This window comes from Gorilla gorilla, chromosome 17 (genome assembly GCF_029281585.2).
Source record: "Gorilla gorilla gorilla isolate KB3781 chromosome 17, NHGRI_mGorGor1-v2.1_pri, whole genome shotgun sequence".
In the NCBI taxonomy this organism is placed as follows: Eukaryota; Metazoa; Chordata; class Mammalia; order Primates; family Hominidae; genus Gorilla; species Gorilla gorilla.
In genome coordinates, this window is record NC_073241.2 from 57,193,784 (window position 1) to 57,220,356 (window position 26,573).

The following is a 26,573-nucleotide window of genomic DNA, read 5'->3' on the forward strand; positions in this document are numbered from 1 at the left end:
GTTTATTATGCCTACAAAAATTAATATTTATATTTATTGTGTATATATAAAACCTTACAAACACTTAAAGTTTATATATATACACACTAGATATGGCCCGTGAATTGTACATCAACCGTAAGAAAATCATTTAAACAGTGTTTATCTAAATGGTATAAACATTAAGTGTTATGATGTGTGAATCTGAAAATGTAGTTTCATTTGGATGTACAACAGCATGGAGGCACAGTCTAAGAATCAATTTTAGAAAAGACTATTCCGATTAGCAAATTTAGTAAGTTTCATTATGGAAATTCCCAGAGGCAAGCTCTGGCATTTAATGATTAGAAAAGTAACAAGAAAGTATTGCCTACAAAGTGAATCAATAGAAAAGTAAATTTCACTGTCTAATATAAAATAACCTTTATGTTAAGCAAAAAATACAGTTAGAGGAGGTATATTATGTAAGTGTTTTCAATGCGTACAGTATAAGACTATATGGTGTGATGATTAAGAAACAAACAGATAAATACAAGTGGAGAATTCCTTTGCCTCTTAAAATTCAGAATGAATCATAGTAAGATACATAAACAATTTTACAAAATTTAGCAAGATTGTTTCCTTTTGTTGCCCTCTGCAACCATTACTATATCAAACTGAAGCAAATGATCAAGTCAATGGATAAAGGCCAGTCAAATCTAAGTGTGTTTCACTAAGTACATAAAACGATGGCTTCAATGAATTGCACAAGAATTCCAGGTGTCCACTGCAGTTTCCAGGTTCAGTCCTATAACCCACTTTACTGAAGTTTCCCTTATGGTGGTGGCTCTAATGGGAAAGGCCTGTCAGTCAACAGAACAATTAACTTGAGCAGAAACAAATTAAAACATGAGTTATATTAAGAATTAACACTGAAGTTCACTGAAGGTAAAGGATGTGATTTTTCTATCACCACCAGTAGGGTCTATTCCTGAATCACTTGATGTTTTTCTTCTATGATGATGGGAAGGTCCAAAATGATTCTCTCTGCTGCACACTGTACATGGTTGCCATGCTACGCGTTTCAATGGTGAATAGTGCAAGAACAAATACATACTTTTTGTACTGTTGTTCTCCAGTACTTGGGATTTTTGCAACATTCAAAGCAGCTCAAGTAGAAAAGAAAAAGTTCAAACCAGTCACCAGATCCAAAATTAGCATTTTATTCAGAACGCTGGGGTCAGAGGTGTATCATTTATATTCTGGTACACAATACAGAGGCAAAGCTGTTGTCAGAAGTCTCTCCAGTTTAAAAGCTTTTTTTTTTTTCCATTTTTTTAAAAAAAACACACAGTAGTGCCACCAGTGTCATCAGGCCACCCCTTTCTTTTCTTTCCTTTTTTTTTTTTTTTTGGTACAAATTATGTAAAACATTTGTGCTAAGAACTTTTCTCCCTCCCCAAACCAAAAAGAAAATAAAAAATAAAAAAATTAAAAAAATTAAAAATTGAGTATTCTAACTACAGCTCAACAATTGAATCAAATGTCACTGTTTTGTAAATACTTTATCCATAACGAAAGATATAAACATGCAAAAAACCTGAATCCATAGTCCAAATAATACATACACATGTTCTGAAGTTTCTGCACTTCTCCATAGACTATGCCAATAAAACATTATGTACACATACTATTTTTACAGTGAAGTGGAAAAATACAGAAATAAAAAAGTGTACATGGATTAAGACCAAAATGTGTCTAACATTCTAGTTTATGAAAAAATTCAATTTTGCTACAAATTGGTGATATGAAAACTCCCTTTATTTGCAACCAGCTGAGTAAGTTTTAAGATTTTAGTGAAAAAAAAAAAACTAAAGTCTAAAACTAGAAGTAATGTACATTTTCCAATCTCATGGTGTCATCCCCCAAGATAATAAAATCGCTCCATGAGTTTTTTTGTTTGTTTAATTTTGTATTTTAATAAAAGCAAATGCAATGTAACAAAAGCGTGTTGAAGCATATCATGGTTTAACTTACTGCTCCCACCACAAAATATTTTGTCTTTTACTTATCGTTTCAGAAATCAGTACCATTAAAGCCTTAAACAGAAAACTAATTCCAATCTGAAAAAGGTACAAAAAGGCACATAAAATCCCAGTGCTTCTGTACTGTAAAATTCAAGTGTAACTGAGCTCAGTGTTTTTCCAAACAGTATGGATCACTGATATTCCCTCTGAGCCCAAATTGGTTTGCAGCCTATGCCAAAGCCTCCAGCAAGCACTGTGCTAGTAGACTACAAAGTTAAAGCCTAGCTTCTGAATGCTTTTTGGGAATATCAGTTGAAATTGTTTGTACTTGTCCAAAAACCAAGTTCACCCTGAAGTTCAGTCATCACCTCCACCATACATGTCAGCAAGTTTCTTGAACCGTGGCCCCCAGTCGTTCAGGTAATCATAGTCCTGCTCACCACCACTACTTGAGGAATTAAGGGAGCTCAAGGACCCAGCAGTGGAGCCACTGCCTTCATAGTCAAACACTAACAGGGAGTCATATGGTGGAGCTGTGGGGTCATTGTCAGCCGCTTTAAGGCCCTGCAATTTGGAAACACAAAGAATGAAAGAATTAAGAGAGGGTTACACTTTACAAAACCACAAGCAGATCCTAATGAATTCACGGGATCAAACAAACACTTGTTTGTAAATTTCCATTTACATACCATATTTTCAACACATGGAAAAGGGGGATATAACCATTTGAAAGTTGGACAAAAATTATATCTTTCCGGTGCAAAGAAACAACCCTAAGCAGTCAAGCTCAGGGAGGCCAAGACTTATGAAGGGAGGGGGTTAACTGGGTAATAAGTTGGACAGGTGGCAGAAATGAATGGCCCTGCTTGAGGCAGAGAAGAAAGGATCTTAAATAACATAATATAGAGAGCAGCATTGCTAGATTAAATTAAAAAAAAAAGCACCTCACTGAAATACAAGAGACATACAAATGAGTACCATGTGGTCCATATCCCTCCACAGGCTTACAGTCTAGCATAACAGGTATTACTACTGTGTGAAGCAAATGACAAGTGACAAAACTATGAAGTCAAAGCAAAAGCCATCAGGTTGTGGGGGAAAAAAATTCACATCAGCATTAAGAGCTAGGAGTTCAAAGAGAAAGTAGCATTGTATTTGACCTCATTTTGGAAGGACATCAAAGGAAGACTGAAGACAGGTCAGATGTGATTACTACATAACGGGAGGTACTCAGAAAATCATTTATGTGACTAACATAGCATAAAATGTGGAATTAATTGATTAATTGTAAACTGGTATTTTTAAAAATAGGGTAACTTCTAACTTCCAAAAAATCCTAGAAATGTCATAATCCAATATCTGTACATGGTATAAATATTGAAAAGAGGGCTCCTGTCAATCTAAAATAACATGCGTTATCTGGTTCTTATAAAGAATTTTAAGAAAAAAGAAACAAGGAAATAACTACTATCTATATTTGTAACTTTTGTAAGCAGATGCTTTTTAATATACAATTAGAGTCTCTATGCTCTGCAAAACTTCTAAGGATTTAGTATTAGGTCCTCTGGTATATTTTCTAATTTTTTTTCCCAATTGCATTCTAGTACTCCTAGATATACTAACATTACTAACATTAGTCTCCAAACAATCGTTTGCTTTTTCCACACTCTACTTGTCAAATGCTAGTTGGCTTATATGGCCTCACCTATCTAAGACGTGTCACAGACAGTCCTACCCTTGAGAGATCAAGCCTGCCAATACACATGCATTTTATGAGCGCATACATGGGTTTTTATGAGCATGTGTTCATCTATCCTTTCAAGGTTACAAAGGAGAAACAGGGAAGAAGAGCAAAAAAATTAAGGTCAGAATCAGTATGGTGTAGTGGTTAAGAGATCAGACTGTGAGATGACACCTTAGCTCTCCCCAGTACTAGCTGTGGGACCTCCGCATAACCTCATCTACAACTGTAATCATAATAATAGGACTATTATAAAGACCAAATGCAATAAAGGGACCCGAGGGCTCACCACAGTGACTGGCATATGTAGAGCTCAATGAATATTAGTTAGTATTTTTAAAAAATTTAAGTTTTGAGAAAAATGTCCTGCCTTGGTATTTGAAAAAATAAGAAACAGTGAAGGTATATTTTAAGAAACAAAATGGCAGCTGCTTGACTCATGTCAAAAATCAGAGAAAAAAGTACACATGACCAGTTTTCTCATCTCCAGGTACCTCTTTACTAACAATCCATGAAATTTAGCAGTACTTTACTACTTTTCCTCATGTCATTTTATACTGTTTATACTCCAGAAAAGCCTGTGTAAAATAAAATAAAGCAGGTTTCAGCAAAATACTTTGATATATACAACATAAATAATTTTAGATAGGATTTTATCTTATTTTTAGACTAAGCTACAAGGCAATTCTGCTAAGACTGAGAACCACAACCTACAATTTCTCAAAACTTGTAACTCCCTTCTGTGGTAGATTGTGTTACTGCCCTCAGTGATTCACTGCTCTTTTTCTGAAGGCAGAACACACACCCACACTCCCACAGTGCCTCTCTGGGGTCAGGGTTTACTTTCCCAACCACACTGTAAGGCTTGGCTGTCTGACTGGCTTTGGCCAATGCAATGTAAGTAGCTGTGAAAAGTAGCCGCTTCAAGAACTCTATCTAATGTGTTTCCACCCTTCCACTAATCCCCCTTTACCCCCTCTGCCAGGAGAATGGCCTGCTCCAGATGGGAAGTTTATCTGCCTGGATCCTGAAACAAAGAAGACATATGGATCAGGAACTGAGTCACTGACAGACTACAGCTGACTTACAACTTAAGTAAGAAGTAAACCTTCATTATTATAAGCAGCAATATTTTGGAGTGGTCAGTGATTGGTACCTTAGCTAACAAAAGCCGAAGAATGCACCTTCATTCATTTTGTTTGTGTTTATTCATTAGATTCAAGATGTGTTTGTTGATTATCTATTAATATTATTGCAATGTATTCTGCTAACTGGTAGAGACACAGCTACTAATGAGCTAGATCCAATGGCTGCCCTCGTGGAGTTAATATTCACATATTAGCCTACACTCCTCTTCCCTACAAGATCTAGCAACTGCAAATTTAACCAAGAGCGGATTCCCTTAGTTCAGCATTGTCTGACTTGGGGTCATACAAGTAGGCCCAAGAAGGATCTGAAGAAAAAACAAGAAAAATCAGGGAAATTCCTGATAAGGAGAATGGGTCCCTGAAAACAAATATTAAATTTTCATTATGACAATTGCTTTATAATACAGACAACAGAGACAATGGCTAAGATCACTTTGTTCAGGTCATCTGCTTTACCACAATTTAATTATTAAGCGAAAATACACACAGAGCCCTGGCCCAATCCTTATGATGTCAACACCAAACTGGAAATATGGAGAGGTCAGGACTCAAATTAGGGATAGCATTAGGAGAAATACCTAATGTAGATGATGGGTTGATGGATGCAGCAAACCACCATGGCACGTGTATACCTATGTAATAAACCTGCACATTCTGCACATGTATCTCAGAACTTAAAGTATAATAGTAAAAAAAAAAAAGGAAAAAAGAATGACAAGTTAAAAAAAAAAAAAAGACTCAAATTAGCCCGAAAGAGTCAATGGCAAGGCCTCAAGTGTGTCTGGATTTGGAGGAGAAAAAAGGGATGGCCTGTGTTTACTATGTCCAGGGAATAAACACAAGAAGTGGTCTGGTCTTCCCTGGTGTGTTCACGGACCCCAGGACTCTTCATCAAATGACTAAGCCACTTAATTCAGTTCCTTAAAATAAATATAATGCTTGTGATAATCAACTCCCATATCCACTATTGAGAGTCTAAAAAATATTATTTTCTTTATTTTTTAGCTCCTGCACTGGCTTTCTGATCATCCTGGTAGTTTACAAATCTCTGTTTTCTTTATTTGTGTGTGTGTGTGTGTATGTGTGTGTGTTTTTTTAAAGAGGTTAAGGCCATAAAATCCATTAGAGACCACTGTGCTATGCTAGAGCACGGCACATTGCCTTATGTTTTAATAATTACAAAAGGGCAAAATCACTGAACTTTTCAAGAGTTCTTAGGCAAGCCAGCTTTCTATGCAGGTTAAGTACTTTAAATCCCTTCCATTTGGATAGCACTGATTTTTATCTGAGAATAAAATATGACTCTTCTGAACGAGGTATTATATAAACTCTTGGTAATATTTTGGTAATTCTAAAAAGATCGCACTGAAGTCCTAAGAAACTGACAGTAACAGGCACGAAATCTGAGTGAATGTACAGAAGAAATCCAGTGGGCAACAGAACCTTCTGGTTCTCCCTTATGGGATTCCTTTATTCTTGGATATGAACATTATTTCACAGGATGTACTGTTACCAAATTTACAAACTAACCGCCTGTGTTTCTCTAGGTTTGACTAAATTTAGCAAAGTATCCTCTTGTTCCACCTTTCCTGGAGAGGTAGATCTTGAATTCTGGATAAAGCTGAACTATCTTCTAAAGACTGAGGCTTCTCTGCAGAGTGAGAGAGCTTGGCTCTGGCTGAATTCTTGCTGAGCTTGTATTTATAGACTTCTGATTCCAGGCTTTATGGGCGGAGACATGCTTTTATGAGGATAAAAACCCACATTATCCAGCGAGGAACACATGAGGGATGTAAAAGAAAAGAGGTCTTACTGTTTCCTTTACATTCTGTCTTCTACAGTCCTAGTGCCACTGCTTTAGTGGAGGTCATCATTATATCCTGCCTGGACCAGAGAAAAAGCCTGCCTAACTGGTCTTCGCCTGTCTCCAGCACTATTCCAGCTTCTTTCCTACAAACTATTGGTTTCTGTCTCAAACGTTATTTGATATCACTCCCGCAAGTAAGACCTCTGACTGCTCTCTATGACTCCTTCCAAATGAAAGAGTTCCCCCGACAATGGGCAAAATGATTTTTAATTGGTGCATGAACACTTTAAAACAATTATTTAAGAAAATTAACTTAAAAATTGATGAACAGTTTAAGAAAATAAGAAGTACACAGAGAGGGAAAAAACTGGAAGGTGTTAACTCAAATGCCTGCTGTTGGGTAACCTACAGCATACAGTAAAACTCTTTAGAAAGCATTCAGTGAACCAAGACTGTTTACCCACCTTTTCTGTTTCAGCTATTCTCAGCTCCAGCAACCACGACTGAATTAGCACCCCCAAAGGGAATCCCCCCAAACCCCAAAGCATCACGTTCTTGTGCACTTCTATGTTGTTTATTCATTTTTTTAAATTATACTTCTTATATTTTTTATCTCATTAATATCCATCCCATCCATCCATCCATCCATCCATCCATCCATCCATCCATCCATCCATCCAAAAGCTCATTAAGAATATCACTTCGACTGCACAGATCTTTTTTCCCCAACCATGACTAGGAGTCATTCCTGTGGTCTCTCTGGTCCCTTCTACTTTTTTATTTTTTATTTTTAGAGACAGGGTCTCACTCTGTACTCCAGACTGTAATGCAGTGGCACAATCATGGCTCACTGCAGCGTTGACCTTCCTGGGCTCAGGTGATCCTCCCACCTCAGCCTCCTGAGTAGCTAGGACTACAGATGCATGCCACCATGCTCGGCTAATTTTTGTTTTTTTTTGTATAGAGGGTTTTTTGTCAGGTTGCTGAAGTGGGTCTCAAACTCCTAGGCTCAAGCGATCTGCCTGCCTGAGCCTCCCAAAGTGCTGGGATTACAGGTGTGAGCTACTGTGCCCGGCCTCATCTACTTTTATCATCTTGTTTGGATGACACTAGATTGTGACATCCCTTTCTACAGAGGCTATTTTGTATTCACATCTCGCTGTCCAACACACTGCCTGACATTCAACAGGTATTCTATAAGGTAACTATGCATTGTTGTCCTGGGCGTAGTTTTTCCTGCTCAGCATCCTCTTCATATTTATATCCATTCCTTTCAGAAACAGCTAGAATCTAGATTTAAGACATATGTAGATATAAAAGTACACCATACTTACATTACAGTAGAACTGAACATATCAAGGCCAACATTACTACCCCTCTTTCTGGGAATTTCATTTTACTTAAAGCAATTTTTGATGCAGAAGGAGTGGATTTTAATTGTTTTCTTACAATTAGAGAACAGCAGAAAATCTTTTACTCCTAAAAGGTAATTTACCTGTAATAGTTACTAATATGACACCAATAATAATTAAGAGATTTTTACTATGTGACAAGCACTATATGAAGCACATTACAAAGATAATCTCGTTTAGTTCTCACGCAATCTTAAAAGGAGGTTCTATTACTATTCCCATTTTACAAATAAGAAAACTGAAAAGGTTAAAGGCAAGGATCTTGACCTTGTAACAAGGTAACAGAGCTGTTAGGTGGGATGGCTAGATTTGAACTTACACAAATGCCCAACTTCTATAAGATCAGAACGAGATATTTTAAAAAACAGAAATTAAATTTAATTAATAGGAGAAAAAGACAAGCATTTTAAACTTTAGTAGTTTCAAGCACGTTGTAAGAAGCTTCCATAAGTTTTAAACAATATTAATGACAAGGTGGTCTTTTAACAGAATTATTCACTTGGTTTTTATACTTTTGAGTAGAGAAATATACTTCATATACTAATGAATACATATATACACATAATAAAAATCTCTTTATATATGTATGTTTATATATGTATATGTTTGTATCTACAAATATACATATTTATATATATATGTGTGTATATTTGTATATACACATATAAATATGTGTATATTTGTATATATGTGTATATGTGATATATGTGTATATGTGCGTGTGTGCACACACAATGATACGGTTTGACTTTGTCCCCACCCAAATCTCATCTTGAATTGTAGTTCCATATTTCCCATAATCCCCACAGGTTGTGAGAGGGACCCGGTGGGAGGTAATTGAATCATGGGGGCGGTTACCCCCATGCTGCCGCTCTCACGATAGTGCGTTCTCATGAGATCTGATGGTTTTATAAGGGGCTTTTCTCCCTTTGCTCAGTACTTCTCTCTCCTGCTGCCATGTGAAGAAGAATGTGTTTGCCTTCCCTTCTGGCAAGATTGTAAGTTTCCTGAGGCTTTCCCAGCCCTGTGGAAATGTGAGTTGATTAAACCTCTTTCCTTTGTAAATTACTCAGGCTTGGCAGTTTTTCATAGCAGCGTGAAAACAGAAAAATACACATATATATATAAAGAAGTTTATTTCTTTTTACAAAGAAATATACAGGATTAGTATTAGTAAAATTATTGGAGGTATATTAATATCTAACTGTTGGGCTGAGATTAAATGAATTTGTTTGAACTTTTCACTCTCTGAAGGTCATGTTTAAAAATTCAAAACAGAATGAAACTCTGCAGTTGAAATTCAAAAACATGTGACTTATTTTACTCTGCCTACCAGACTGGAAATAAGTTATCATTTTTGAGATTCAAGGCAACATTCATTCCTTATTTAAATAAACAAACTAGAAAATGTTCTCATGAGCTTTCTTATTCCTTACATCTATAAAAGCACTCCAAGTATAATCACCACTATATTATTCTTCCTTTGGAACATTTGGTGCTCTGCTAAATCAAATAAGACCTGCAGATAAATAAATTTGTGTGCCTTTTAAATATTTTTATAAAATGTGCTTTTCTTTCTTTCTAGGTGCTTTCAACTGTTTTAAAACTCTACAAGTATTCATTTTTGTCTGTCCAGTAAATGAAGACACTAAACAAGTCTTAACAGTTATCTTGGATGAAAGAGTCTAGATGGTATTTTGGAGAGTTATTACTGGCTTAGGCCTTCTGACTTACATTAGACTTTCATCTCCCTTAAAAGTCCCACAGAACTGACCATCATCTCCTTAAAACTATCGTTTTGATTGTTTTCTATTATACCTACCTCCTTAGATTTTCTGTCTCCAACTCTAGGGGCATTTCTAGCTGAAGATATTTGATTCCTCCTCTCCTTCACATTTCTCTATCTTGTAATTATATTCGAATTCATGGATTTAGGCCAGGTGTGGTGGCTCACACCTGTAATCCCAGCGCTTTGGAAGGTTGAGGATGGAAGATGGCTTGACCCCAGGAGGCTGAGGCTGCAGTTTGTTATGATTGTGCCACTGCACTCCAGCCTGAGCAACAGAGAGAGACCCTCTTAAAACACACACACACACACACACACTCGTGGATTTAGTTGCCATTTTCGGAATAATTTCCAAATTGGATCCTTTCATTCATTCACTTGTTCATCAAATCACTGTGCCCCATACTGGCCCCTCCAGGGAGAAGCCTGTCTCCCCTCCCCTGGAACATGGATCAGGGGGAGGCAGGATGGAACCATGGGATCTGTGATCTGAGGGAGGTGAGTTCTGGGTACCATGGGATGCCAGTGGATGGTGTCTAACCCATACTCTGTATGCCTGACCCTTCCTGGGTTGGTAAATACTTAATGAAGTTCACCCAACGCTAGAAAAATGGGGAAGGAATTCTAGACAAGAAGAACATCTTGTAGATGGGCACCAGCATGAAATTGTAAGCTGAGATTGTAAATGACAAGTAGAGTTCTCTGTAGATAGCCTGCAAGATGCTGGGTGGTGAGGGCCTTGAGATGAAGTTGGAAAGCCAAATAAGAACCAGACACAATTGGCCTCCTATGCCTGGCAAATAAGGCTTCGGATACTGGCACATTTGCATTGCACAAATATCGTGCTAGCAACAAAGTAGGGTATACACACAAAGAGAATCGATGTCTAATTTATGCTTTTATCTATACATTACTTGCACAGTTATGTTACACACATGGATGTTCAATAGTGATTTGCTGAATGGATGATCTTACATTGAGCTCAAGATGGTTTCACAATGAGACATTTTTCACATATGCAGATAATCTTCAAATTAGGAAGAGATTGTATTCTGGAAGTCAATTTGCAGTCAGTTGTTTGGAAGATGGTTTTTCATATAAGTAATCACACCTGTTTGTTAATGGTCTCCAGCCATAATAAACTGTGTACCTGAGCACTGTTTAGGAGAAAGAAAATTCCAAATGGAAATTCCTACTGTAACTCCTCCTACTGTGGCCGAGAAGGGTTGGGTAAGTGAAACTTATTGACTAGATGTCTACTGAAGAAGAGGTAGTCATTGTTAAAAAAAGAACAACAAAAAAAAATCAATGACCATAGACATAGACACAGAGAAACACACACTCAAACTCAGAATTTGAATGTAATCTGACAAGTAGGATGAAAGGCTCTAGACTCAGTATCCATTGAATCTCAATCAGATGTAAAGTGGGTGGTGCCCATAGCATCATGCCCTACACATTTGCCAGAGTGCGAATGCCTGAAAATGACAAAAATCTAAGAGCTAGGTAACATACTAGATGTTTAAGTTATAAAAACATGAACAAGAAATAGCGCTTGTCCTGGAGAGAACCACATACTGAGTGGGAGAAAGAAATACTGACAGTTACACCCCAGCTGGTGAGGGCTATGACCCGAGGGGCAGCTTGTTATCCCTTCCCACAGGCATCAAGGAAGGCCTCACAGAGAAATGTTTTGGCTGAATCCTGAAGGCGAAGTGGCAGTCCTGCAGATGGACAATTAGGTAAGGGCTTTGCCGAAGTTACAGTATATTCAAAAGTGTTGATGCTTTTGAGGAACTGCAAATAGTTTAGTGGGGCTGCAGCACAGAAAGGGAATGTGGGGACGTGAGGGGTAGAAGAAGGCAGGAATCAGATGAGGAATAGCCTTATAAATAAACCTTACTGTTCGTTTGATCTTTAGCACTGAGAAAAGAAGAGTATCAGGGATGGAATGAAATCCACAGAACACTGGTACTTCAGGGACAGGCAGAAATATTTAGTAAGGATTTGTTAAATTATACTTAAGCTAGAATTCTGGCTTCAAAAAAGTATGGTTCCAGCTGGGCACAGCGGCTCAGGCCTGTAATCCCAGCACATTGGGAGTCTGAGGCAGGAGGATCATTTGAGCCCAAGAATTCAAGACCAGCCTGGGAAACAGGCTGGTGAGACCCTGTCTCTACAAAAATAAAAATTAAAAAAAAATTTTAAAGTCCAGTTCCTAAACTTACAGTCAAAAGATTCACTATATCTTGAATTGACAACCATCAGAATAACTCAACAATTTCTTATGATGACAAACATGAAATTAGAAATAAAATCATTAGGCACTCTTACATTTTTCTAAAAGATCTAGGCATATATGTATAAATTTCTGCAAATTCTCCTAACTGGATCTATATATAACTAAGAGCTGGCAAAGTCAGGACATATTTCTGTGGATAGAGGGAGTTACTAGCATTCTGTTGTTTTTGCTTTCCATGTGTTTTTAAATCATGTCAACTACAAATTAACCTTATTACCTATTTAGCAGAAATGAATACATATGTTCAGAAAGGCTGCATATATTTTAGGAACAGACAGTAATGGATAGTTATAGAGACGGGCAACTATTCCAATTTTGTTTTAAAACTTTTTCTACAAGCAATAAGTATATCTAAAAACCTAATGTAGATTATGTTTAATATTATATGAATTTTGAGGAAGCCCAGGATACAAGAGTCTTATCAGCCTATGACTGAAGGCCATATCCAACAGATGCATTCCACTTTGTAATGCACTGAGAGACCTATTCTGATCTTGGAGACACCAATGATATGACCAGAAAACAGGAGTTCTGCCATATATTCACAGTCAACATCAATATGTAGTGTTCTCTTACATTCACAATACAAATTCAAAAGAATTACAGTAAGACTACAGACATGATCAGAAGAAGCAGCACAAATCATTGAACTTCAAAACTTAAATATTAAATGTAACAGAACTCTTGGTCAGTAATAAAAGAATGTCATAATAATTTTGACAGTGAAAATCATATCTGTTATATGCAACAGAGAAATAGCTTCCTTTGACAGAAGCTCTTAAAACTCCTCAACTAGACAAGTATTTAAATCACTTACATAATATTTAATTTAGCTCTTCCAACTAATCTCTTTTGATGGAGTCGTTGGGCAGGCACTGAATTCTCACGATTTGTGGGATTCAAAGGGTACAGTGTGAGGAAAATTGAAGTGAACTACTGCTATATTTATTAATGCTAATAAATGAAATTAGAATGCACTATAATATTGTTAGTCTATTTATTACTTGTAATCTAGGAAAAAAAATACTTCTCGGAGACAGTGTGACTAATTCTGATAATATATGATGTATGTCATTTTACAAATGCAGAATCTTAATTGATAGATCTCTTTTTGGTTGATCAAAGCAATTACATTTGTTCTTTGTTAATGAAGCCACATTTGCTTTCACACAAGATAAACTTCAGAAACACAAGTATGTTTTAGTGAACTATATAGCTGTATTCCAAGCAATTTGTGGCCTACAGAGATCTAACCATTAGCATGAAATGAAAACTCTTATAGAGAAAACGAGTGTCTCTCTGTACCTCATTAATGAAGTCCCCAATGTCTCCAGGGTGTGGGGCTGCAGATCGGACCGGATACTGGGGCTCGGCGTGGATGGGTCTTTCATCCATTCGTCGGATTCCCACAGGCTTGATGGCATCAGGCTCCACAGTGTCAGGCTGCTGCAGCTGGCTCAAGTCATAGTCCTGCAAAAAGACAAAATCCAAAACCGATGGGAGATGGGCACAAAGATAGAAAATTACAACCTCGCTTTTTGAGCACATACTCAGAACACATAGAAATGAGGAAAATTTAACATAATGGAAAAGTTGCCACTATGAGTTTTTCATGTTATGATTAAATATTTCTTTCACACAGCTCTTTCTTCTGTGCTTTTCATTTCTACAGTCTGTGCTCCATCTGCTTTACAATGTTCCTCATCAGTTTCCAATGAAAAACAGCAGTGTGATGAGGTCTCACTATAAAACAACTAAAAAACCGACTAGACAATATAGTTGTACCATACAAGCAAAGGTGCTAACTTCATGTCTTTAACATTTTTTTAAAACGAGGGTGGTTATTTTTCCTTTTCCCTAAAGGAAGGCATTAGTTCATGAAGGTTTCAAGCCACCCGTCTTCCTTCTCTCTCTCCCTTCTAAACTCTAGCGCAGAGGTCAGAAAACTATGATCTCTGGGCCCAGTGTGACCTATGGCCTATTTTTCTCTAAGACTAGCTTTTACATTTTTAAAAAGTTACTTAAAATACAAACGATAAAGAAAAATGTGCTACAGGGAATATATGTGGCCCACAAAACCTAAATTATTTACTATCTGGCCCTACTGAGGAAAAGTTTGCTGACCTCTGGTTTAGTGGTATTAGACCAGAGAGAGGGTGGATTTTCTTCCAATGCTGCCCTGTGGGAATGTCCTGGAAAAACAATCTGTCCGCTTTCAGAGAGGCAAAGTACAACTTGTGAAGAAGGATTCTCTGGCCATAGGTTGGGCCCTCAGAACTATTTTTAGCTCAGGCATCAGACAGCTGGACAGGAATGTATAAAGAAACAGACTACAATGTGGAAATAATCCACATTTAAGGTTTGGACAAATACTTGGTAGTATTCAAACTCTGAATTCTGGTGATACAAAATGTCATATCCCCAGCTTACCCAACATTCTTTCAATTCAAAACTGACATTTGCAGAAAGCATAGATGTAGTTATGCTTTTCTTAGTTGAGGCTTCATCTCTCTGTCTGAAACTAGCTTTTAAAACCGTTTGCAGTTGTTATCTCTAGAATGATTCTCATTTATTTGACAGTTGTTGAACGTTTACCATGTTTTGGCAATGGTCTAGGTGTCTTACATATGTTCACTCATTTGATCCTCTTAGTACATGTGATACTAAGTTTTATTATCCCCACTTAAGAGATGAGAAAACTGAGTTTCAAATAACCCAAGTAAGTCGCATATGGTCCCAGATCTATTAAGAAAAGGATTCTGACTCCAAGTGTATTAGATTCCAAAGCCTGGCTCTCTTCGCAATCATCTATGAGTAAATCAAGACTGAGTTACAAGGTTGGATTTAAAGGTAAGGAACTAGATAAACGAGCTTGGAGGCACAGGAATGTGAGGAATGCTTAAAATAACAAGGAGACAAAGGGAAGGAAAAGGTCAGTAACTTCATACTCACTGTGGGTCAGGCACTATACCAGACTCTTGATAAGTGTTTTCTCACTATCAATGGTGTCTAAGAAACCCATGAAAAATGTTTTATCATCATCTCTTTAGGTGGAGAAACAGGTTGAGTAACTTGCCCAAGGTCACACAGCTAGTACATGACTAAAATGAGAATCAAAACCATGAGTGTCTGACTTCATAGCACCTGATTTAAAATTTATGCTAATTGAGATACTCTGATCCTGGCAACACTCTCCCTGAATATTTCCTTATCAAGAACTTCAGCTGGCAGGTGAAGGCACTCACATACGCTGATGGAAAAGCTCCTCCTCTTAGGTGTGTGCAATGTGATGCGGAAAGCGAGGTAGGTATAGAGACTTCAAACCCGCCAGAGTGGGATATACATTTGGTGTATCACAAACTATAAAATGTTCAGGGGGAAATCAGCTTTAGCTCTGAACCATCTATGGGCTGGCGACAAAGCGCCATTTTGGGGGAGTCCACAGCAGGAGCAAAGGCATCAGAATGCTGCTTTCTCTTGTCAAGATGGAGTATTTCAAATCATCCATACAAAACTTGAGAAAAAACACCTTGATCTTGCCCAAATGTGCTCCATTTTCAATTTTATAGAATTTGAGTTATTTACAGAATATCTCAGAAAAGGCCCTCAATGATGTAACAGATGGGAAAGCCCTTGAAATGTTAAAATGCTATACACGACAAAAAGAGGGATTTATTCCCCTGCACTTTGGGAGGCCAAGGCAGGTAGATCATAAGGTCAGGAGTTCAAGACCAGCCTGGCCAATATGGTGAAACCCCATCTCTACTAAAAAATACAAAAATCAGCCGGATGTGGTGGTGGGTGCCTGTAGTCCCAGATATTTGGGAGGCTGAGGCAGGAGAATCGCTTGAACCCAGGAGGTGAAAGTTGCAGTGAGCCAAGATCGCATCACTGTACTCCAGCCCAGGTGACAGAGAGACTCTGTCTAAAAGAAAAAAAAAAAAAAAAAAAAAAGATTTATTCAGAGAAATTTTAATGCTTTCACACTAAAAAATATGTTTTTTTCCAGGCCATGTTTAATTGTATAACTACCAAGCACAACAGAGTGGGGTGAACTATGAATAAGTGTGCATTCTTATTCAATTACCAAAGCTGTCCCTAAATCGGGGGAAAATAGATGGCAAGTATATTGATGACAGTGAATAAATGTTTTTACCCTAAGGGTGAAAAATGTTTTATTAGAAGTCTAAATTACACACAAAAAGGTAATTGAATCTTATGTTTAAGCACTGTCTTTTACCTGGTGACATACTCTTTGATACTCCTGGATATATTACATAATAGCTCAGGGTGACAAATATAAGAATATAGAGGAATTTCTTTCATATAACTGGAGATAAAAGAGGCATGTGGGCTTTGCTCATGCTACTCCCTATCTGGGAAGAGCCATTCTACTCTGACTTCTTCTATAAGAAGAAGTATCCAGAGGCTGCAAATAAAATTGCATTTTGATTGGCTAGCAGACTTTTAAATATACTCAAATAGGTCACCAACATTTAGACATAGGTGTATCTCACCTGAGAATAACAAGATCTGGCAAAAGAGATCTTACATTCTGACAACAATTTGCTACAGCTGACAGCAGTTGTCCCCTCTGGACAAGGAAAGGATAGCCTCCTAACCTGCTTCATAGATGAATGTGTATATAACATACTTACATAATAGCAAATAATTTACAGTTCTTTATCTTTCTTTTGATAGCTTTTTCCTACTATCTTAAGAACCAGAGAGCAGGAAGAGTCTTAAAACTTAGGTGGTCTTGCTCAGACCTTTGGACCATCAATGTTTCAGGCTTATAGAAAGTTCCCACTAAAAAAAAAGTGTTGAACATAATCTCAGTGATGATACTTATGCCAGATATCAAAGGAGCAGCTAATTCAAGAAATGTGACTTGGATCACATTATACACTATAGTATTAATTTATGATGAGACAGGAGAGAAAGACCTCCTGGTCCCATTGCTGAGAATCATTGCCATGGTGAATCACCCCATAATGATGGAAACCTGTTAAATTCCTCCATGGTGATGGTGTCCAAGAAGAGGCAAAAAATCACTGGTTTGCAGGAAGTTAGACACAAGGTTAAAATACATGGCTTAGAGTGTCTCTGTGATGGCTTCTCCTTATCTACTGCAAATATGGGACATAAAAATCTGATGATGGCAGGCAGCGTGTGGAAGTATTCTCCGGTCACAGAGTGGGCTCTTCTGTTGACGTCTATCTGTGTTGTATGGCAAAAGTCCTGACCTGAGAGTCTAATTTTAGACCTTTTGATAAAAAAACGCTCCCTAATTATACATCTTTACAATCCCATAATGATGTACATAAACACACAAATGACAACATGTAGGATGAGAATTATAAAGAGAATTACAAAGACCAAAAATCTTCTCAACGTCATTGGGTTCATGGCCTTACTCCTGAAGATTATAAACAATCCAAAAAGACATCTTTAGTTGGCTCCTAAAACTCAAAGAGTGGGTCTGAAAATTCTCTTATGATTGCCAACCTTTACAATGTTAACTTCCCAAAGAAATTCAATTTTCAAACAAAGGCCAAGGAAAATCTCTTTTTTACTTCATTTTAATGTTTGGAATATGTGTTAATCGGCAATCATCATTAAAAGTATGCATGGAATTTGGGTTTTGAGAATATTAACACGGCAAGTAACTTAAAATTTTTTTGGTCTATGATTTAAAATGTCTTAAGGGCGATACAGTTTTGGGGGAGTTAGTAAGAAGTTAGCATGACTTGCAATGATTTATAATTAGGTTGGAAAATGATACAACGAGTTTAACTGAGAGCATTTGGTTATGCTACAATAAAATAAAATGTTGCATCAGTATAAATTGAAATTCTGGAATCCCAGGCAAATATTTCCAAAAACTACATTGCATGTAGAATCTACAGAATTGTATAGTCAACCCATTTCATGGAGTAATGCAAACACTCACTCATTTACCATTCCACCAGTATTTATGGAATGCCTACTGGGTGCCAGATGCCATTTTCAGGTCTGAGAGCAAGAAAGCAAGCAAGCAACCTTTATCTGGTGCTCATCATCTGTCAAGAATTACATTAGGTGCTTTCTCATGTGGTATTGCATTAATACAAACAAAAACCCTTCTAAGTGGGTGTTATTGTTCCCACTCTATTGATTACCACAACTCAGGGAGGTTAATGATTTGACCAAGGTCACAGACTCACTTAAGCATGTCAAAAGATAACACAGAACCCACCAGGGCAAGCAAAATAAATAATCAAAAAGCTGCATCTTTTTGTCACTTGCCAGTGAAGAAATGCACGAAAGAGTTTACTGAGGGGGAAAACATCCGGGGTTTGAAGTGCTGGAGGGGGGAGTTTAAGATGGTTCCACTTATCAGTCACTGGGCACTAGCACTCTGCATAGAACAAATGAGTTCTTCGGTCTGTGCACAGTTGGTTAAAATAAGACTAACTGTTGTTTAGGCAGGAAGGAATCCTCACTTAGGTCAAATAAGAGTCTGACACATGGAGGAGAGGGGTGGACACTCAAAGTTCACGGGCCTTTATCAGCCTCCACTGGTTAGAACCAGTGATGAAACACAACAGTTTTGCTATCTCTTAGGCATGGGCTGGTTCAAGTGGAACATTTTCCTTTTATAGCTGCAAAGGCAAATGACTTTAAAATCCCCATATAGATAAGGTAAACATTAAAAATGTTTCAAGACTGAGTGACTGAGAGAAATTAAAATACTCACATGGAAGTAAATGGACAAAATTCTGAAGGAAAAAAATATCTGGAAAAAAGCTGACTGCGGCACAGGCAAGAAACTTCAGACACAAAAAGAAATGGAAGGTGGGAGAGAAGAACACTATTATCTCACCCTCTATAGCTCCCGGCATTAAAATAATTGAATAAAATAGTGATAAGGTGTCAACATATTACCAAACAACTGCTGACAAGTAAGTCAAATATACCCGTGCAAGCTTTATGTAAATTACATTACGACCTGATTTTCTTCCCCAGTGAAATATCGTTATGACGGTAACTATCTTCACAGGTGAAACGATGTGGAAAACTAACTAGATTCCATGGATTATCAAAGCCCCCCCACCAACAAAAAATTTGCTAAAAGCTTTTTCTGGATTGAACCATAAACCTAATACAAATAAAATAACTTGGGGACTTTCAGTATACAGATGAAGGATCTCTGTTCTCTCTCTTCATATACATTTTAATCTTACTGGTAGCCAGTTTTCTACTTCCCACAAGGGAGAGGACTGAGTCCCCACTAAAAGGGAACAGTCATTGTTTCTGCCCCTGTGGCTTACTGTTAATGCTGACATGTCAGTTTCCTTTAACATGCTACCTGTTTTCAGAATTATGAATGAGTTATACGTTCACTCTTTGATGTAAAATTATACTTCTATTTTAGAAACTGTGACTGTTGAAATCCTATCACAACTTATTTCCTGTTACAAATTATGGCTTATTCTTTTAGGAAAATGTGGCATATACACACTTCAATTAGACTTGATTCCACAAATTCTTTCATAAGAGGAGTCTCTCTTGGGAAACAGACTCGGTTACTAACAACACTGAGCCTTTACTCTAATGTCTTTTAAAAGGACATATTTTAAAATAATGAAAGTTTGGCCAGGTACGGCAGCTCAGCTTGGCCGGGTGCGGCGGCTCACGCCTGTAATCCCAGCTCTTTGGGAGGCCGAGGCGGGTGGATCACTTGAGGTCAGGAGTTGGAGACCAGCTGGCCAACCTGGTGCAACCCTGTCTCTACTAAAAATACAAAAATTAGGTGCCTGTAGTCCCAGCTACTCAGGAGGCTGAGGCAGGAGAATCGCTAGAACCTGGGAGGCAGAGGTTGCAGTGAGCCAAGATCGTGCCATTGCACTCCAGCCTGGGCGACAACAAATTCCGTCTCAACAAAATAATAAAAAAATTAAAATAATGAAAATATAATATTTAAAGTTACAAAAAATACGGAAAGTGAAGGTGTCAGAAGCTATGAAGGAAGTACTGTTGGAAGAAGGGAGGATGCAGATATGCAGAGGAACAGGGCTTCAGAAAGATGGAGCACTTGAAATATGAAATAATTTCCTGTTGTTCTGATGCAATCCAGTTACATTCCTATAAAGAGAAACACATTTCTTAACCCTTCCAAGCCACTGTCTGTCTTGGGAGACAAAAGTATAGCCATCTAAATGCATGTTGGGTTCCATGTTTTCACCTCGAGTTCCAACTTCTTCTTGCAAAATACAAAAAATGTGACCACTTGGATAAAGATCAAAGCCACTCTATCTCAGCATGACCTATTAATTCATCTCAGAGAAAACATAAAAATAGGTAATTTGGTTGAGAATATGGTGGCAGAGCATCAAAATCCTTCCCTAGTTTATGACACATCATTTTGAAATGTCCTAAAGAATATTATTTGTTTTAGGATAAATGTACACATAAAGTAAATACTGCAAAGGGAGCCAAGTATTTGATTTTTTAAAATCCTTGATTCAAATCCTGGCTCCATCATATTTTAACTGTGTGACCTTGAGCAGATTACATAAACTTCCCATGCTAAACTTAATAGTATTCAACTTTTAGACAAAAAAGCCAATGAGAATTCCATTGATTAAATCCGTCTATAACAATGTTCAACAATCTTTTCCTGTAGGGTCTAGATAGTAAATATTAATATGTTTGGATTTTGGGGCCAGATAGTCCATGTCACGATGTTTCAACTCTGCTGTTGCTGCAGCATAAAAGTAGTCATAGATAATACATAAAAAATGGGCATCAACGGGCATGGTGCATGGCCATGCTCCAGTAAACTTTATTTATAAAGATAGGTGGGAGGCTGAGGCAGAAGTCTATGCGTAGGCTGGGCGCGGTGGCTTATGCCTGTAATCCCAGTACTTTGGGAGGCCGAGGAGGATGGATCACAAGGTCAGGAGTTCCAGACCAGCCTGACCAACATGGTGAACCCCATCTCTACTAAAAATACAAAAATTAGCTGGGTGTCGTGGCACACACCTGTAATCCCAGCTACTCAAGAGGCTGAGGCAGGAGAATTGCTTGAACCTGGGAGGCAGAGGTTGCAGTGAGCCAAGATCGCACCACTGCACTCCAGCCTGGGCAACAGAGAGAGACTCCATCTCAAAAAAAAAAAAAAAAAAAATTAGGTAGCTGGTGGATTTGGTAGCTGCTAGAACACTGGCCTATAGCATTTTTGCATGTTAGTTCTTTTTTTTTTTTGCATAGTACTAATACATACTTGGTATTCAAATCTTTATCATTGTTACTAGTAGAATATCAATAACTTTCCATTTCCCTAAAACGAAATATAGAAAATTTGTAATCAGCCAGGAAGAATAAATATTAAAATGACTTATCTAAAATACTGTGTCACTTGCATGAAGTGACAGGAATGATGAAGGAAAAGTCATATGCAAATCATATGCACAGTGAAAGTATTTAATAACTGGGAGGGGATGGGCACTGACCAGTTCAGAACACATGCTTTTACAGCCCACTAATGTGTACCCTGGCCACGAGTGCTTTGAGAATAGGATGCAAAAAGGGAATGACAATGTGCTAACCCAATCCCTAGTGAAACTTTCCTTTTGTGAAATCAGAATCTTTCAATAACTAATACATAACAGTGTTTGCAGGTTGGTAAAAATGAATGAATAACTTGGGAACATCATTAACAAAGCATGCTTTAGCCAACAATAAAAGTGTTGAAAGTGGTCTCCACAGTTATGTCCAGATTCAGCCATCTGTTAAGTTTGCTTACAAGGCAGAATAAATTTATAAAGCGATTATTTCAAGCAATCAAATATACCATAGTTAGATTATACAGCTTCATTCTCCAACAGTTAAAGTCCGATAGTTGGGCTTGATTGCCCACATTAGGTCTGGTTCCTGAGACTGGCAGAAGTCCACAGAGATCCCCTGGCTCAAGAAGAGATTTCTTGACTCAGAAAAGTGGTGGGTTTGTTCTCAAGTGGCTTTCTTGTACCTGTGCCCCATCCTTCTGTCTAGGCATCTTGCCTGGACTTTAGATTTAGCTCCAGACTGTACACTCAGATTTTTTTTAATAACTTGGCTGCTTAGATTGCTTCTCCAGATTTTAACTTTGTTAATGTCAAAATGGGTCCAATTCTGCAAGCTTAATCAATTGATTACCCTTATGTCTTCTAAAGTCATATTACCAGTGGTCATCTAATAAGCTGTGGCTATGAGCCTAGCCATACTGGTCCAAGCCAGTAACACCTCCTGCCTGCTACAGACCAGTGAGACTAAATAAAATATCTATCATATGACCTCTATCACAGTGCATGAGAGCTCGAACTCTCGAGTCACATAGACCTAGGTTTGAAAACCGGACTAACAGCAGTGTCCATTTCATGGAGTCATCAGGAACATTATAAAGGACATGCAAACTAAGAGAGTAGCACAGTGCCTGACACAGAACAAATATGCAACAATGCTAGCATTTATGAATGCTATCATCATTTCCCGAAGACATCAGAGATCTCTAAGGATGACAGTGAAGTTATCAGGAGTATACTGGTTCAATGAAGCCACAGATAGAGTTGCAAACTAAGAAATTCAGGAAGAGGACCCACAGCAGTTCAACTAACATTCTATGAGTGTTGCCAGGTGCCAACTGTCCTAGATACTGAAATAAAAAGTATGACAAGTCCTTGCCTTATAGAGCTTAAGGTCAGGACCAAGAGTGGACATAAAAGCTCAAAATAGAGGTAGACAGGGAATGCTGTGGGGGCACAGAGCAGAGAAACTTGATTCAGCCTGGGACTCTAAGACAAGATGTCTTGAGATGAATCTTGATGGCTAAACAGAATTAGGTGAAGAAATGGACTACGTTAAAAAAGTGTGAGAGTGTGGTACAGGTGTGCAAGTATAGGCAGTTCAAAATGCAAAGTGGAGGGGTAATGAGAGAAGAAACTGAATTGTCAACCCTTGAAGTTCGCAATCCTAAAAGCCAAACCCCAGGTCATAGGAACTGTGGGTTCTTACCCCATCTCAGGCACTTGGACTTGGCGAAATGTGCTTTCTGTGTCACCAAGACTCTAGGGATCTCATCTACAACAATATTGAAACTAATTTCCACAACTCACATAAAAAAATCAACTTCATTGAAAAAAAGTCAGTGGACACTCATATGGTAATTATATCTAGGTCTTCTGGGTTCTGAAAACCTAGGCCACTAAGAGGCACTTCTATTAAAATTCCCTTTATCATGAAATTGTATGTGATTTCTTACATGTGCCAGTGCTGGATCCTGATCTAGAAGACTTTAGTATCACAGAAAGTACTAGAAGCTTTCTTCAGATAAAGGAAAGCTGCTTTCCCTTGTTTTTGGTGAACCTTACATTCCGTTTCTCATGCCTATACAGTGTTGTATTTCATGAGCTGTGCCTACTGTATCTCCTCTGTGCCAAGGGACCTACTTCCCTGTGACTTACCTGGATTGGTCAGAACAGTGCAACCCATTGTGGGTGGGGTAAAAAGGGTTCTCATACAATCTCCAAAAACATTCTCTAAATTCAAGTACCTAACCTGGGTGTGTTAAGACTTCCAGCTGATCACTTAAACCATTTATTTTTCTTTCTAGACACACTGAAGGTTATTTCCCAGGGAATTAGGAGTGGAAGGGATGTGTGCCACTTCCAGGCCTGGCCCATAAAAATCTCCCAAAAATCATCCTCCATGCCCTGTTGTCATGTAGTGATTGCATGGATTTAAGGCTAGGGTGATCCTAGAAGTCACATGTGAAAGATGGGAGAGTCTTTGGCACTTAGGTCCCTGAATGACTGTGTGGAGAGAAGCAGACCTCCTTTCTCCATCCCAAATGCCCACAACCTGAAACCCAGATAAATACATTTTCAACTAGACTTAGGTCACTGAAATTTTAGAGTCTGTTACAGTGGCTAGCCTATTTTAACTAATACCTTTGGCTAAATATATTTGTGTGGCTACTTCTCTCTCTTTTTCTCTCTTATTTAAGCAATATAAAACTGTCTTAGAAAATCACCTCCTCTTTGTATAAACCTGTTTTTGTTAATCTAAGACTTACTTATTATTGTATAATTCAATCAGGGTCTGCAAAATAAGTATCTATGAAGAATGGGCTGATAACATATATCAATAAAGCTGGTCTGGTACAAAGAAAAAAAATACTGGAACATGCTTGTCCTGCTTAAAGAGGGAAAATCTCTGTTTAGTTCCCAACAATTGTCATGTCAGAATGCAGGCCATGTTTCCAGATCTTTCCGCTTTTTGAAAGGATTAGGAAACAAGAATTTTATGTGAATATTTTCCATTTTTAATTCTGCAAGCTCAAGAAAACATAGTCATGGACTATGTGTGAACAGATTCTCAGTTTATAAAATGCTACTTTAAAGTGACACAGAATCCATCTTCCAGACATGTCCCCCAAAACATAGGGGCTGGTATGAGGTATTGCTACGCTCTGAATGTCTGTGTCCCCCACTAAATTCACATGCTGAACCTGAATTCCCAATACAATAGTATTAAGTGGTGGGGCCTTTACGAAGTGATTAGGTCATGAGGGTGGACACTTCATGAATGGGATTAGTGCCATTATAAAGAATACCAAGGGAGGTTGTTTGCTCCTTTCATTGTATGAGGACACAGCAAGAAAGGCGCCTTATATGAAGCACAGAGTAAGCTCTCACCAGACACTGATCTGCTGGTGCCTTGATCTTGGACTTCCCAGGATCTAGAACTGTAAGAAATAAATTTGTCTTACTTATAAGCTACACAGTTTATGGAATTTTGTTATAGCAGCCTGAACGGACTGAACTACTTTCTTTGTGATTTCAGAACCATCTCAGATCAAACAAAAAACAAAAAACAACAAAAAAAACACCCCAATGAACCAGGTGCCAGTCAGTCTTTAAAACTTAAAAAAACACATTTCAGAATTCAGGCAGAGTGTTCTCAGTCCTGGAATGGGAAACCTATATAGTGTTCTCTGAGCCTAAGGGGTGCTGGGCCTTACCTGGAGAGACTGAGAAGAAAACGGAGCCAATTGTCATGCTCCAGTCAGCAACAGACTTGAGTATGAGAAGAAAGATCTGAGACACGGTGCATCACAAGGGCCAAGAACCCAAGAGTGATCAAGAGAAAACTGATGTGGAATCTTTCCACAGCCACGTAGCCTTACTGTCACAACCTCCTTTGCCCAGCATCAGCTTCAGTCTCTCACAAGTTAACTCTGCCTGACAGAAAAGTCCTCATCCCTTTGATGCAGGACATTTTCTTGACCTCTTTGTGGGACTGGTGACAGGGGTGCCCCATTTACTCAGCCTGCTGAGCCAATTCCTTGTGGGAGGGAGTGCACAGGTGAGTGAGCATGGGAACCAGCCGGCCACTTTGGCACTGGCAGAAGCAAACTCCGTGCAGGCCCTGTGGTGGCGTCTAGGTGGGGTGCCTGCCACCCCAAAGCCCCAGAGGCGTGTTACAATGCTCTCGTAGCTCTGCTGTCCGCAGACAGCAGTGTGTTATCAGCTCAGTGGGCCATTTGCCTTGTTGCATGGGGTGGCTGCCCCCTACCAATGTGGGCAAGAGGTCCGTGTGACAGCCTTTTGGGTACCCACACTTGGTGGGTCTTGAATTCTTGTCTGGTACCCAAGAAGAATGAGGTCATGTGGACAAACTGAAGGATGGTGAATGTGGAGAATTTTATTGAGCGATGAAAGCAGCTCTCAGCAGAGACGGGAGCTGGAAAGGGGATGGGAAGGGCAGGTCGCTCTCCCCTGAAGTCAAGTCACCTCTCTGCCCCTCTCCTCTGCAATCAAATGCCTCTCTCTGACATCCAGCTGCTTCTGTCTTCTACCGGCTGAGTCTGGGGTCCTTATAGGGACAGAATGGGGGGCAGGGCAGGCCATAGGTAGTTTTGGAAAAGGTAACATTTGATTGGTAAAAAGACATTATTCAGAAGGAACCAATCGTGAGAGAGCAGACAAACAGGGACAGAAGTTCTCACTTTGGGCCATAGGTTCCAGGCGTTTCAGCTTTAAGGTGGGGCTTTGACAAGGACCCGTCCCTGTCTGCCTAGAGTTTCTCTGCCTCCTGCCTTTATCACCTTGAGGCTGGCATTGCTCCTTGAACCAGAACTCATGGTCTGAAGGGTTCCAGTTTCTATCAATTATCATTTGTGACCCCAGCCAAGATGAACAGCAGTACCTCTTTTCATAGATTATGAGTTCCCACAGCAGCCCAAGGCCTTGGGAATGGTTAATGTTTCAAGTCAAATTCTGAAAGCACAGGAAGCTGCTGGATGTTCCAGTTCTGCTTCAAGGACGGGAGAGCCTTCTGACAAATTCGCATGGCATTCCAAAAGGCA

The 26,573-nt window shown here is 38.6% G+C and overlaps 1 protein-coding gene across 1 annotated transcript in view; it reads right to left on the reverse strand.

The window, feature by feature from the left end:
* Positions 1-1,165: 1,165 nt before the first annotated feature.
* The window catches only part of CDH2 (cadherin 2), a 226,254-nt gene continuing 200,846 nt past the window's right edge, over positions 1,166-26,573 (reverse strand). Inside the window, exons 15-16 of the mRNA XM_031003668.3 lie at positions 13,487-13,651; positions 1,166-2,549 (exon numbers count right to left, since the gene is read on the reverse strand). Coding sequence (XP_030859528.2) covers positions 2,343-2,549; positions 13,487-13,651 — 372 coding nt within the window. The 3' untranslated portion in view covers positions 1,166-2,342. The remainder of the gene's footprint in view (positions 2,550-13,486; positions 13,652-26,573) is intronic.